Source organism: Somniosus microcephalus, chromosome 1 (assembly GCF_052327205.1).
Source record: "Somniosus microcephalus isolate GS21.2 chromosome 1, FLI_Smic_1.0, whole genome shotgun sequence".
Taxonomy (NCBI): domain Eukaryota; kingdom Metazoa; phylum Chordata; class Chondrichthyes; order Squaliformes; family Somniosidae; genus Somniosus; species Somniosus microcephalus.
Window position 1 is genome coordinate 231,856,975 of NC_140987.1, and position 16,028 is coordinate 231,873,002.

The 16,028-nt window shown below is 43.8% G+C and overlaps 1 protein-coding gene across 1 annotated transcript in view; it reads left to right on the plus strand.

The window, feature by feature from the left end:
* Positions 1 to 16,028, plus strand: part of LOC147124677 (trans-2,3-enoyl-CoA reductase-like) — a 287,573-nt gene that overhangs the window by 190,194 nt on the left and 81,351 nt on the right. Inside the window, exons 6-7 of the mRNA XM_085991303.1 lie at positions 3,621 to 3,726; positions 10,481 to 10,553. Coding sequence (XP_085847429.1) covers positions 3,621 to 3,726; positions 10,481 to 10,553 — 179 coding nt within the window. The remainder of the gene's footprint in view (positions 1 to 3,620; positions 3,727 to 10,480; positions 10,554 to 16,028) is intronic.

Sequence of the window (16,028 nt, forward strand, 5' to 3'; positions counted from 1 at the left end):
GGGGAGACTTCAGGTTCATCTGGGCTGCAGTTGTCAATCAACCTCTGTGGTTAGAGGGCTTCTGGGCAAAATGAGAGCAAAATCCATGAGTTGAAAGAAGGGAGAGATCTACCAGAGACTGGATCCATCAGAAAGGGGATCAGAAAGGAAAAGATCACCAGAAATTGGAAATATCAAAGTGAAGCAGAAAGAAAGGAAGAGATTAACAAGATGGATCAGCCAGAAATGAAGATTAGCTGTACCTGCAAACTGGTTTTGATGCCTAGCCAGGAGGATTGGGGAGGGACAATCACGGGGGAGTGGGAAGGAACAGATTGGCTGTTGTGTACAAACTTCAATTCCCAAGACAGAGATCCTTCCAAATGGAGGAAGCAGTGCTGCTGAACCCTGACAATGCTGCCTCTCTATGGCCATGGCCACAGAGAGAAAAACAAATTAGAGGTGAAGAGAGGAAAGGGTGAAAGGGGAACAGTAATAGGGAATGTGAAGAGAGAGGGAGGGATTAGTGAATAGGAGAGGGTCAGAAGTGAGGAAATGGAAATGACATGGTTCAAGGATGTCATAAAAATGCTAAATAGATTGGGAGTTGTATGTGGTTAATCGTGATTCTGCCTGATTAAAAAGTGATTTAATCTTAAAAAGCCTACCTCACCACCTTTGCCGTATCTCCTGACCACGATTTTGTAAATTAGCTGAGGAAACACAGCTTCCATTTGAACGCTATATCAAAACTTTATGAAATGGAACACTGTCATCTTTCTACACAAAGGTAAACCCGAAATGATACTTCAAGGTAAATCAGAAGGACCAAAGTAAAGAAACAAAAAGAAAAATAAACTTATATCAGTATCAATGATCAGGAGGGGGGTAGCCTGGCGTAAGAAAGGCCCAAGGCTTCCTTGTGAGGCTCCGAGGAGCACTGCAGCCTCTCCTGACCCCCAGGGAAACCTAAATTAAAACTTTAAAACTTACCTTCTGGGCCGCTTCTGGCCCAGGATCCAGCCCCTGACAGGTTTACCTGCTCAAAATAGCAGGTTAATATTGGTACACGGCAGGAAGGCAGCGGGATCAGAAGGGGTAAGTGACTCGCATTATTTTAACCCGCTCCCCCTCCACCTGGTTTCTGTCAGGTGTGGGCGGTTAAACTTGGGGCCATTGTTCCTAGGGATTTGAGGAAGGTTAACTTGTGGATAGGGGTGGGGGTCAACTTATTGACACTTGCTTCCCAGCACAGTGTGTAACTCTGAACCAAAGGGTAAAAAATATATATTTATGAATTTTAAAATATTACGATGTGACTGGTAGCTCCTTGACATGATTAAATTTGGAGAATGTGTCATCTGCTTTCTGTGTCACTATTTTCAACATTATCATTTTCCACTTATCTTTTTACATTAGTTCATTGCCCTGCCATCCTCCAAACTCAAGAAAAACAATAATGTTTTGAAAATGCTCAGCTTTTGGCAGATATGTTCTTCAGTGCCCAACAAGGCACTTTCTGCCAGGCATTACCCAAGGGTTATGAGTTAATTAAACTTTTATTTGTTTTGTGCTTGTCTGCAGAAGTGCATGTTATTAATGAGACTTGATAAGACTCATAATTGGGTTGGCCCTGTTGGTATATTATTGTCTGGAAAATAACCTAATAATGGAAAGACAAGCATGACTGGTTAGTTTTTGACAAGCTGGTCAGATTTTGAGATGATGTAGGATGAGATTTATTTAATGCCAGTAAACAGGTTTCTTTTAAAATTTGCTTTTAAATCAGAAGCCCCTGTGCTTGTTAGCTCAAAATTCCTGTTCATACTGGAGGGACAATTCCACCAGCTCAATTTGTCGTCAGTGAGCCTAGCACACTGGTTGTGCACATCCCGAAAAACAACTAATGGTTGGAAAATCGTGTGCACCAGCCACGGTTCCCCAGTCGGCACATGAACTCGGAAAATGACCCAGGTGTGTGCTTTTGGGAGCAGACAAGTGCTCAACATGGTTGCCATCTCCTCCATCCAGCCCCTCCTGCCATGACAGATTTGGATCCACAAGCAATGAGTTTCCATCCTCCATCTCCTCATTCTAACTTGGCTAAAAACTACAGTTGCTGTGTGGAGACTGGTTGGAGAAATTTTGGCCGAAAAATTAGACCCCATTGCACCCATTTTATGGCCAAATATGGCCGCAATTATGACCAGTTTCGAGGAGCAACATCATGCGTCCCAAGGACGCCTCATACCGATGTTGGATTGGGCTGTTTTCAGACACAAAAACTGGGCGCCGATTAATTATTAACCCCTCAAGTATGGAAAGAAAAGTGTTTTTTGTAAAATCTATCTGCATGCATAACAAGTATTATTTATGAGGACCTATACAAGCAGAGTGTTCATGCATGTATAATGATTTTTTAAAGAAGCATCTACTTTAAATTTTAGTTTACTTCATAAATGCAAGTTGTTGTTTAGTCAGGAATGTTGTGTGGAGTAAATGAATTGGCCACTGTAGGGTACAAACAGGTTCGGGATTATTACCCATTGTTCTATTGGTGTTTTGCATTATGGGATTGATTCTCGTGCCTCAGATTTCCTGCCCTGGGCACTCCTTGGGCCTACTGTGGGCAACATGAAGGTTGGTTGCCCTATGTCACTTGATATTGTTAAACAACATTATTTTCAGCAGATTATCGTGCAACTTCAGCAAGACAGAGGAAGTAGAATGTGACTGAAAGAAGAACAAATATATAAAGTTGTGACAGAGAATGAATCAATGACAAGATAAATTTGAACTGAACAGACGTCACTGCTGCAACATCATTCACCAGCACAAGCTAACTTGAGAGAATTGTTTAGTTTTCATGTCTTTGCACTTTTCCCTTATAGAACAGTGTGAAGTAGGGGAAGGATTTGCAGGCTGATTAATAATCTGACAGGCCGCGATGTGAACGCTCCTTCCATGGTCAGAACCATCATTATATTAGCTGATAGGATGGTTATCCTTTATGATGAGAGGGTTCTATGGGCTCCCACAGCCCATACAATGAAGGGAATTACCCACACCCAGCAGACCCCAGTATCCCCGCTCGATGTCAACCCAGAATTGAGAGTCGGAGCTCCGGCTTCCAGTGGCAGGGACTGTCTGGAGCTTGACTCATGGGGTAGGACTGCAACCACTAAGCCAAAGGTTGGCTCCAACTTGAGAAATTGACTGCCAGTTAGACAGATGCGTGTGTTATGATCTGTGTTAATGAGCAGGTTAGAAATTGGATGATTAGACTGTTTTCCAGTGTTTCAGTGGGATCCTTTTATGACAGATAAAGATCTCTCCTTTATCTTGGGAGATTATCTTGCCATCTGTGTTCCTCATGCCTAACCCCGATGGAGTTTATGGTTCTGTAGAATTTGTTAGACTGCCAACTAGAGACAATTTCTGGAATCAAAGATGCCATCCAGATTCCAATACCGTGAGTGGAATAATAAAAACCCAGATTATAGGTACTGGTGTAATAACTCAAGCAACCAAAAAATGGGCATTCGATCCTGAATGAATAGCAATACGCACAAACCTTCACAAAAGTATGCTTCCTTTCCAAATCACTTTTGTATTTTGTCTCCCTCCACCTCACCTTGAAGCTTGGCTTGCGCCTGCCACTCTCTTCACTACATCAAGCAAATCCTCGAAACTCTCTTTGTGCACAGCTTCTCCAATGGAAACACAGCTCTGAAGAGGATGCTGAAGGTAAGCATTAGCACAGCTCAGTATTCGGTCATTAAGCAAACCTCATATGCAAGGTCTTTGCTATATCGTACTTTCTTCCCCCCCCCCCCCCGCACAATGTAATTTTATTGTGCAGCCACAGTATTTTCTAACATTATCCCTTTCTACAATGTTTTATCACCTAAGTTGGATTAAAATCCAATGGTATAAGCAGGTAGTTTCAATAAATCTTTATCTGAATAGCACAGGGTGAAGCTTTAGCTTTCATTTTTCAGAGAACCATTACAATGTTACGAAGGACAGCACTGACACTGAGTAAAGCATAGGGTGCAGATAGACAGGATAATACAGAGCTGGGACTGGCATGTAATCTGCCTTTTATTTCCCATAGGACTTACCCAGTTTATCTCTCAAAAGAAATGAGAAGCAGATTGTTTTGCACGGCCATATTTTTTTTATTACATAAAGATGTTAGTTTTTTTTTAATAAATAAAAGAAAGCTGTTTGGAGCCTTTCTGATAAAAGCCTGGCATCTTTTGTAATTGAAAATGGGTATCATGATGTGCATATATATCGTCAAGAATTCTTTTTCATTGCAGGTTAAACTGCATGTTATGTTAGTGCAGTAGAGAAAGCAATATATACGGGAGAGAGACAACATGATCTGTAGTCATTTCACTATAGAAATCAAGGATGGAGTCAATAGAAAGCCATTGAGCATTAACATATTGTGCAAACTGTTAAAAATCCTGAATATGAAGCATCCTGCTTCCCCCAACTCCATCTCCAGCCTTCAGAATGATTGGCATACTGAGTTTAGTTAAAAATACAGAGAATACATGAAAAGATTACCTTTAACATCAAATATTGCAATATTTTCCTTTACAATATTTTATATTAAAATGGTATATACAATTAAACTGGGGAGTAAGAGGGAGATGACAGAGCGGATTAGGCAGTGGTCTGTCCAGCAGTCATCAGCTCCTGTCATGGTGCGGGTGATGCAGATGTCCTTGCGGTCCCTCGCTCGGACGATGACGTAGTCCAGTAGATGCCAGTGCTTGGAGCGAGGGTGCTGCCGTGAAGCCTTGTACTTGTCTCTCTGATGGAACAAGGTGTTGGTTATGACAAGGCCATGTTCTAAGCATTTCAACAGAAGGAGGGTACCGTTGTAGTTGACTTTCTTTTCTCCCTCTCTGCCGATCACACCTCCCCAGAGGTCTGTGTCCTTTCCAACTCTGGCATTAAAGTCGCCAAGGAGGATCAGCTTGTCGCCCGTTGAGACTCGAGACAGGGATTGTTCGAGGCTGGAGTAGACTTCCTCTTTGGTCTCGTCTGTGGCTTCCAGTGTTGGGGCGTACGCACCGATGACCGTAGCGCACTGATTCCAGGCTAGGGTGAGCCGAAGAGTAATGAGGCGCTCGTTTATACCGCTAGGAGAGACTCTGAGATGCCCAACTAGCTCATTTTTTATGGCGATGCCTACCCCATGGAGGCGGCATTCTTCTTCAGGTTTGCCTTTCCAGAAGAAGGTGTAGCCACCGCCTTGCTCCTTGAGCTGGCCTTCCCCTGCCCGCCGGGTCTCACTTAGGGCAGTGATGTCAATGTCGAAATGTCTGAGCTCCCGGACAACGATAGCAGTACGGCATTCCGGTCTGTCACTGTTGGGGTTGTCCATGAGGGTCCTGACGTTCCAGGTCCTGAACTTCATTTTAAAGGGTGGAAGATGCCTGTGCATCTTCAACGCGTGTCAATTACAAGAGAAATGCAGGGAACAGAACCAACCTCTGTCCATCGCCTTCTTTGACCTCACAGAGGCCTTCGACACTGTCAGCCGTGAAGGATTGTGGAGTGTCCTCCTCAAATTCGGCTGCCCTCAAAGTTTGTCACCATCCTCTGCCTACTTCATAATGACATGCAAGCTGTGATCCTGACCAATGGTTCCACCACAGACCCAATTCAAATACTGACCAGGATCAAGCAAGGCTGTGTCATCGCACCAAAGCTCTTCTCGATCTTCCTTGCTGCAATGCTCCATCTCACCCTCAGTAAGCACCCCGCTGGAGTGGAGCTAATTTACAGAACAAACGGAAAACTGTTCAACCTCCGTCGCCTCCAGCCCAGATCCAAGGTCGTCCCATCCTCTGTCATCGAATTACAGTATGCAGACAATGCTTGCTTCTGTGCTCACTCTGAGGTCGTACTTCAAACCATTGTCAACACCTTCACCGAGCGTACGAGAGCATGGGCCTTACACTAAACATCCGCAAGACAAAGGTCCTCTACCAACCTGCCCCCGCCACACAGTACTGCCCCCCGATTATCAAAATCCACGACAAGGCCTTGGACAATGTGGACCACTTTCCATACCTCAGGAGCCAACTGTCAACAAGGGCAGACATCGATGAAGAAGTTCAACACCGCCTTCAGTGTGCCAGTGCAGCCTTCGATCACCTGAGGAAGAGAGTGTTTGAAGACCAGGACCTCAAACCCAGCAATAAGCTCATGGTCTACAGAGCAGCAGTGATATCCGCCCTGCTGTATGCCTCAGAGACATGTACCATGTACAGCAGGCATCTCAAAGCACTGGAGAGGTACCATCAACGCTGCCTCTGCAAGATCCTGCAAATCCATTGGCAGGATAGGCGCACCAACATCAGTGTTCTCGCTCAGGCCAACATCCGCAGCATTGAAGCTTTGACCATGCTCGATCAGCTCCGATGGATGGGTCACATCGTCCACATGCCCGATACGAGACTTCCAAAACAAGCGCTCTACTCGGAGCTCCGACAGGAGAGCCCCAGCTGGGCAGAGGAAATGCTTCAAGGACACCCTCAAAGCCTCCTTGAAAAAGTGCAACATCCCCACCAACACCTGGGAATCCCTGGACCAAGACCGCACAAAGTGGAGGAGAAGCATCCGGGAAGGTGCTGAACACCTCGAGTCTCTTCGCCGGGAGCAAGTGGAAGCCAAGCGCAGGGAGCGCAAGGAGCGCACATCAACCCAAGCACTCCGCCCAACCACCATCTGCCCCAGCTGTGACAGAGACTGTAGGTCCCGCATTGGACTCATCAGTCACCTGAGAACTCATTTTTAATGTGGAAGCAAGTCATCCTCAGTTCCGAGGGATTGCATAAGAAGAAGAAAGTGAGTAAGACCAGTTGAAATCAGGAAAATATTTATTACCCATGTGTGGAAACATAGGGGTCGATTTTAACTTGGGGAAGGCTCGGTCTGTGGGGGGCCTAGAGCAGGTGGCATTCCCGGGAGTCATGAAGGAACATAAGAACAGGAGTAGGCCATTCAGCCCCTTGAGCTTGTTCCGCCATTCAGTGGCATCATGGCTGATGTGATTCTTAACTCCATTTATCCACCTTTGATCCATCTCCCTTAATACTCCTGTCTAACAAAATATATCTAGCTCAGTTAGGATTTTAAAAATAATCAATTGCTTTTTGAGGGAAAGAGTTCCAGATTTCTGCTATATTTTGTGTGAAGAAGTGCTTTCTGTCATCACCCCTGAACAGCCTAGCTCTAATTTTAAGGTTATGCCCTCTTGTTCTGGATTCCCCCACCATAGGAAATAGTTTCTCTCTATCTAACCTATAAAATCTTTTAATCATCTTTAAAAACCTCAATTAAATCACCCCTAAATCTTCTATACCAAAAGGAATAAAATCCTAGTTTATGCAACCGATCCTCATCATTTTACCCTTTTAACCCTGATATTATTCTGGTGAATCTACACTGCACCCACTCCAAGGCTGGTATATCCATCCTGAGGTGAGGTGTCCAGAACTGAATGCAGTGTCCAAATGTGGTCTAACCACAGCTTTATACAACTGTAGCATAACTTCCACCCCACTGTATTCCAGCCCTCTTGAGATCAAACCCAATGTTCCATTAGCCTTTTTATCATTTTCGGTACCTGTCCACTAGCTTTTATTAATTTCTGTACTTGAACCCCTAAATTTCTCTGCTGCTTCACAGTTCCTAGATTTTCACCATTTAGAAAATACTCTGATCTATCTTTCATAGATCCAAAATAGATGACCTCACACTTCCCCACATTGAACCCCATCTGTCACAGTTTTGCTCACTCACTTAATCTACCAATGTTCCTTTGCAACTTTCTGCATTCTGCCCCCTTCCACACAACTGTGCCACCTAACTGAAGAAAGCTAGACCTGGCCCATTTTAACCACCAGGTCTCATTTAAATTTTTTAAATCTATCTCTCACCCACAGCCGGGTGGAATGCCATCAGGGCCAGGAGTGGGAGCGGGAATTAGCAGGGAGCCGGATGCCGCTGAGAACTGAGGGGAATGGTCCCCGGCATAAGGTACATGCTGGGGAGGGGGTTTCAGATGCCGGTTGGGGAGGGAGAGGCAAGGACGGAGTTGGGGAGGCCCAAGCACTCCAACTCCTCCTGGCCCATAGGATTCCACATAATTTAAAACATTTTAAACTTACCTTGGCCTCATCTGATGACTCCGTGGACTCATGGAAGAGCTGTTGAGTTGGCCCCTATTCTTTGAATTAAAATGAGGTCAAGATGCCAATGGCTGTCATCGGGCCGCAACTATTAGATTGAAATCGGACCCCTGCCTACCAACAGTGAGAGCCTCGGTCAACTTCAACATCAGTGAATATAAAATATCGCTGCGCGGGACCGGTGCAGAGATTTAGTGGTCCATGTGCAGAAATCACTAAAAGCGAGTAGGCATGTAGAAAAAATTAATAAAAAGACTAATGGAATGTTTATCTCAAGAGGGCTGGAATACAAAGGGGTGGAAGTTATTCTACGGTTGTATAAAGCTCTGTTTGACTCAAATGATTTTAACCCCACCCACACATAGTTCCTACTTAAAATTGACCCCATAGGAACAGGAATAGGCCATTTTGCCCAACAAGCCTGCTGAACCATTCTTTTTAACTTTCAATCCAAGGTTGCCGCCATTTCTCCGTATTTCAGGCTTTCCTAAATAGGTGTCCACCTCCCTTTTAATCACCTCAATGGACTTTGCACTGATGACCTTCTGAGACAACACATTCCACATGCTCACAACCATTCCTTTGAGGGAATTTTTGCTGCATTGGAAGTTAAGGCAGATATTGCCTTGAATTCCAAGAACTCGTTGCTCAGAGATAATGGCAAATCTTCACTGCTTCCCCTGGGCAGAAATGGGTTTTAGCATTCCGAAAATCGTGCTGTTCAACTTATCGCCCTGTTCCCGCTTCAGAGCCATGCACCGCCATTTTTCTGGAGGTATGTAAATCGTATAAAGACCCAATAAAATTTCAGGTACAAATGTGCCCCAAAGCTCCACCCATTGGTGCTCGGTGTAGAGTGGCTTAACCATTAGACCTTGTAGGGACTGCTGCAGGTCATTCACAAAAATAGCATGAACAAGTTTTTTTATGGGGAAAGAGGCAGCATGAATGGCCCACCCGCCGCTGGTCCCTCCGTGCCCCTGTCCTGTGATTGCCACACACCCTATGAGCTGCAACTTCGAAGAACCAACATCTAGGTTGCTTAAACAACACCTTAGAATAGGAGACCTACAGTGAAAGAAAAGAAGGACTTGCATTTATATAGCACCTTTCACAACTTCAGGACGTTCCAAAGTGCTTTCCAGCTAATGAAATACTTTTTTGAAATGTAGTCACTTTTGTAATGTAGGAAACACGACAGCCAATTTCCACTCATCAAGGTCCCACAAACAACAATGTGATGATGACCAGATAATCTGTTTTTACTGCTGTTTGTTGAGGGATAAATATAGGCCAGGACACCACTTAGAAATACTCTGCCCTTCTTTGAAATAGTGCCATGAATTATTTTACGCCCACCTGAGAAGGCAGACGGGGCCTCGCTTTAACGTCTCATCTGAAAGTAGCTTGATGACACCTCCATACGTACGCTCAGCATATAGTCTCCCCAAGCTAAGCTATACCCACCCCTACAATGTATATAATTTCAAGAATAAGCAAGAACCTACCAGGTAGGTAATGTATCTTTCTCTAACAGCATTTTCCATTGGTAACTGGCAGACAGAAACATTCAAATAACTCAAATCACAGTGTGCTGACAGTGCTTGGAGCAGAAACACGGCCACTGCTAAAGCAGAGGTCGGAAACTCTAATTCGCTCTAAGGCTGAGTTTTCACACATGACTGATCTGCAGAGAAGGTGGATACTTTAAAGGGAAGGTAATACATACAGCAAACTAACCTTGGCCTTAGCTACACAGGTTTTTCACATTGGAAAGGAGGCAGCGATGAATAAATGTATGAGCCAGCTTTCATTACCCAGCCACACTCCTTGCAGGCATTGGAGTATCATTCTTTTAATGAGTTGTAAATATTAATTAGTTATGATTAAATTATTTTATTTTATTATTTATTTTATTGAAAGTAAATTAAATAAACCCTTAAATGGGCAGTCTATAGGTAAAAAATCTAGGCTTATACTTTGTTTAAAAGGGGCACAATAAAGTTGCAACTGCAGATTGGAAGGTCAGACAATGAAGGGGAGAAAATTTAATTTTATTTCTTCACAAAGTATATTGATCAGCAATTTTCTTCATATTGATAGATACAAACAGACATTTGAGAAAACAATGAAAAAATTCACTTCTGCCTTCAGAAACTGTATCAATCAATTTTGGTGCTTTGAATTGTCAAAACTAATAATATTTTCTCAAATGTCAACCTGTATCAAAGGAATTTTAAAGCCACAGAAAGTGTTTAAGATTATTGTTTTGTTATTTCCAGGGCTGTGCCTTTTATTGGGGATTCACCACTTGGATGGCTTATTACATCAACCACCCTCTATATACACCTCCCAGTAGGTAGAGCATTTATTGCATGATTTAGAATTAAGCTGTCAAGAACTGTTTTCCCATGTTATGTCTCATCTTAGATTTTGCTGTGGTTTATTCAATAAGCAATTCAGCGAATAAAGGGAATTGTTTCTTCTATGTGCCAATGATGTTTACATCAGTACTATATTTTGATAGTAATCAGTGAAGTTTAAACAATTAGGATAGTGGTCCACAATACCAGGTGTAGAAAATTATACAGAACAACAGTAATTCCTCGATTGGGAGGTGCTTTGGGATGTCCTGGGGAGGTGATACATGAGAGTACTTTTGTTTTTTTCTTTTTCTTACATTTACTCTGTTTATTGCTACCTGAAGTGTTTTTTTTTTGGATAATGTTTTGCTGTCCCATCAAATATATTGAAGCATGCAACTGTGGCTTAGTAACCCTTCCCTCCACAGTAACATATTTTGACCTATTTTGGACAAGAAAGCTTTATTGTAAGGCAAAATTTATGGGCAATGTTGTGCCCAGGCAATGTAGGGAAGTGGGAGGTATAATTGGACACCACTCACCTAGCATTCTGACTGGAAAATTTATTTTGATCTAATTGGAGGCCGTCAGGCTGGACACAGCCAGTGCAGCCTTCAAATAAAAACAGAAAATGCTGGAAATATTCAGCAGGTCAGGCAGCAGCTGTGCAGAGAGAAACAGAGTTAATGGTCTGGATTTTCTGGGGGGTCAGCGGGCAGGATCAGTGGCGGGTTGGGTGGGAAAATGTTTTTTTCTCCAGCGGGTCATGACCCCGCTGTGAACCCATTGCAACGTGCATTTCCCTGATGTTGGGTCTGTCAGCGCTGAGCAGACCCGACAGGCAGTGGCGGGTTCGCAACGGGGCACCCAATTCAGGTAATTAGTGGTTTGTTTAGAGCCTTCTAAGAATGAATTTCAGCTCACCATCTGCATTTGACAGCTCGCCCATGAGGTCCACGCTGGTCATGGACTATGCCTGTCAAGCTGAGGTGGGAGTTCAGTGGCCATTGAATCAGCTGATGAGTTGACAGCTTCAAAAGTACAGTAAAAGCTCCCACCTTACAGAAATATCTTCCCTCAGCCACAAACTCTTCCTCCCTGCATTTCCACAACAGATTCACCATGCTGCACGTCTTTACACAAGTCTCCATCCAGTCTGACCTCATTACCTCTCTCGTCTTTGACAGATTGCTTCTGTCATCTCGACTTCACCTGCCATCTATTCCATCAACATGGGTGCCCTTTATATTCTCTCGCCTTGGTCATCAGAATCCCAACACAATCAGCCCCAACATCAGCAGCACCAGGCACACCAGCAGCATCACCAACCTTCACCGCAATCACCTGATGCTGCATAGGACAGACGGCATCAGCACCCGACCACATTGCTGCCCGGGAGGCCAGGGATGGCCTCATCATGGCCTGATTTACTTCACTTGATGCAGTAAAGGATCCCCTTGGAATGAGTGACCATAACATGGTTGAATTCCATATTCAATTAGAGGGTGAGAAGGTTGGATCTCAAACAAGCGTGCTATGCTTGAATAAAGGAGACTATGAAGGTATGAGAGCGGAATTGAGTAGAGTGGATTGGGGAAATAGATTAAAGGGTAAGACGATACATGATCAGTGGTGTACATTTAAGGAGTTATTTTACAACTTCCAAAAAATATATATTCCACTGAGAAGAAAAGGGTATGAAAGAAAAGACAGCCATCCGTGGCTAAGTAAAGACATTAAGAATAGTATTTGACTAAAAACAAGGGCATATAAGGTAGCCAAATCTAGTGGGAGGATAGAGGATTGGGACAACTTTAAAAGACAGCAAAAAATTACAAAAAGATTGATTAAGAAAGGGAAGATAGATTATGAAAGTAAATTAGCAAAAAATATAAAAACAGATAGTAAGAGTTTTTATAGTTATATAAAAAGAAAAAGGGTGGCTAAAGTAAATGTTGGTCCCTTAGAGGATGAGACCGGGAAATTAATGGTGGGAAATAGGAGATGGCAAAAACACTGAATGAATATTTTGTATCAGTCTTTGCAGTAGAGGACACTAAGAATATCCCAACACTGGACAAACAGGGGACTATAGGGGGGGAGGAGCTAAACACAATCAAAATCACTAAGGAAGTGGTACTCGGTAAAATAATGGGACTCAAGGCGGATAAATCACCTGGACCTGATGGCTTACATCCTAGGGTCTTGAGGGAAGTGGCGGTAGGGATTGTGGATGCATTAGTAATAATTTTCCAAAACTCCCTGGACTCAGCAAAGGTCCCGGCAGACTGGAAAACTGCTAACGTAACACCCTTATTTAAAAAGGGCAGTAGACAGAAGGCTGGAAACTATAGACCAGTTAGCCTAACATCTGTGGTAGGTAAAATTTTGGAGTCCATTATTAAGGAGACAGTAACAGGACAGTTGGATAATCATAATTTAATAGGACAAAGTCAGCATGGTTTTATGAAGGGGAAGTCATGTTTGACAAATTTGCTGGAGTTCTTTGAGGAAGTAACATATAGGGTGGATAAAGGGGAACCAGTGGACGTAGTGTATTTAGACTTCCAAAAGGCATTTGACAAGGTGCCACACAAAAGATTATTGCTTAAGATAAAAAATCACGGGATTGGGGGTAATATTCTGGCATGGATAGAGGACTGGCTATCTAACAGAAGGCAGAGAGTTGGGATAAGTGGTTCATTCTCAGACTGGCAATCAGTAACTAGTGGTGTTCCGCAGGGGTCAGTGCTGGGTCCCCAACTCTTTACAATCTATATTAACGATTTGGAGGAGGGGACCGAGTGTAACATATCAAAGTTTGCAGATGATACTAAGATGGGAGGGAAGGTAGTGAGTGAGGAGGACATAATAAACCTGCAAGGGGACATAGACAGGCTAAGTAAGTGGGCAGAGATTTGGCAGATGAAATACAATACTGGAAAGCGTGAGGTTATGCACTTTGGCAGGAAAAATCGTAGAGCAAGTTATTATCTTAATGGCAAGAAACTGGAAAGTACTGAAGTACAAAGGGATTTGGGGGCCCTGGTGCACGAAACTCAAAAGGTTAGTATGCATGTGCAGCAAGTGATTAAGAAGGCCAATGGAATGTTGGCTTTCATTGCTAGGGGGATAGAATATAAAAATAGGGAGGTATTGCTTCAGTTGTACAAGGTATTGGTGAGACCGCACCTGGAATACTGCATACAGTTTTGGTGTCCATACTTAAGAAAAGACATACTTGCTCTCGAGTCAGTACAAAGAAGGTTCACTCGGTTAATCCTGGGGATGAGGGGATGGACATATGAGGAGAGGTTGAGTAGATTGGGGCTCTACTCATTGGAGTTCAGAAGAATGAGAGGCGATCTTATTGAAACATATAAGATTGTGAAGGGGTTGGATCGGGTGGATACGGGGAGGATGTTCCCGATGATGGGTGAAACTAGAACTAGGGGGCATAGTCTTGGAATAAGGGGCTGCTCTTTCAAAACTGAGATGAGGGGGAACTACTTCACTCAGAGGGTGGTAGGTCCATGGAATATGCTGCCCCAACAAGCTATAGAAGCTACATCATTACATAAATTTAAAACAGAAATAGACAGTTTCCTAGAAGTAAAGGGAATTAAGGGTTACGGGGAGCGGGCAGGAATTTGGACATGAGTCTAGGTTCGGATTGGACATGGCCCTGTGGGTAGCGGAGCAGGCCCAGGGGCCGTGTAGCCTGATCCTGCTCCTATTTCTTGTGTCTAATTCTGTTAGATTCAGGAGATGGTTCTGTGATAGTAGATTGGTGGTTAGGATCAGATCAGCCATGATCTTATTGAATGGCGGAGCAGGCTCGAGGGGCTGATTGGCCTACTCCTGCTCCTATTTCTTATGTTCTTATGTTCTTACCCTGGCTGCCAGGATGGCACCACCCCACACCAACACCATAAAGCAACCCTACAACACCGAAGCCATTTCTTTCACACTCATCACCATTGTGGGTGGTTCCGTTATGTCTCACCATTTAATGCAACTCACTAAGCCACTTCCAAAGATGCACATAAATCTGTCCAAGAACGCAAAGTGTTGAAAATAAACCTTTCAATGTTTGACACCACATTAACAGAAACTTTACATGAACACTGCATTAAACATCCAAGTGCCTACCCTTGTGTGTTGTTAGTTGGTATGATTGCACTAGGCTGAGGGTGAGTTTGAGGGGTGACTAGTGAGATGGGGATGTGATAATGTAGATAGAGAGAGACAGATGGGTGGAGGTGCAAGGTAAGTTGGTGTGAGTAAGGATGTGCAGGAGTTGGGTAGGGAAGGCAGAGTGATGGGGATGTGATGAGAGACACAGCAGGAGGAGGTTGTGTGTGGCTTTGCAGTAACGTTTCATGATCTACTGAGATCATTGAAATGTTTGCGGCACTGCACCCAGGTCATCCTGACCACTTCCCTGCTTGTGTCCTCCTCTGCAATGTGCAACCAGGCTGTGTTGTTTTTCTGGGGAGGCCAATCTGCTCATGGAAAGGGAAGAGAACCTCCCTGTGTGCTGTGACTCCCTCCATAGGCATATGGGGGGAGTCATGGGAGAGGCTGGGTGCAGTCCTGCACCTTTATGCAGTGCTTGTCAGTGTTTTCAGCACCTCAGTACTGTAGAACGCCGACGACACTAATGTCAATAGAAAGTTGGCCATGGTCCCTTTATGGAAACTGGCTGATGATGTGTCAAGAAATGACATCACCAGACCCGCTTTCTCTAATTGGCCGGGAAACACACTGGGCGGTCTTTATAAGCCCAATCTGGAGAAATTAATTTCAGAGGCCAGGATGGAGACAGCAGCGGGGTCGAAACCCACCACCGACGTCGCCTACCACGGACCCGCCGAGGTTCATAAAATCGCGGCCAACGTTTCAGGTCGGTGACCTTTCATCAGAACTGAGAAAAGTATCAGATTTTAAGCAAGTACAGAGGAAGTAAAGGGGGAAGGAGGGGAGGAAAGAACAAAAGGGAAGTTCTGTGATAGGGTGGAAGGTAGGAGTGATTAAATGACGAAAGGGATGTTGGCGCAAGGCAAAAGTGCAGCCTTCAAGCTCTGCTAACATGATTGAGTTCAGGCAATGCAATCACTAACACCTTCGAGTTCAGACAATGCACAACACTAACACTCCTGATAATGCAAAATTTCATTCAATTCACACATACTGAAATGGCAAATATTAAAAAGCTTCTTTACTTCAGTATTTAGCAGGGAGGTGGATCAGATGGACATGACATCGGAAGATGAACTTAGAAATGATGTAACAGCATTTAAAAAATGAAGAGGAGAAATATTAAACAAACTAATCAAACTCAAAGAGGATAAAACCCTGCTCCAGACAGATTGCATCCGCACATTTTAAAGAAATCTAGAGAATAGATAGTAGAGACGCTAGTACACATATTTAGTAATTAGTTAGTAAAAGGTGTGGTACCAGA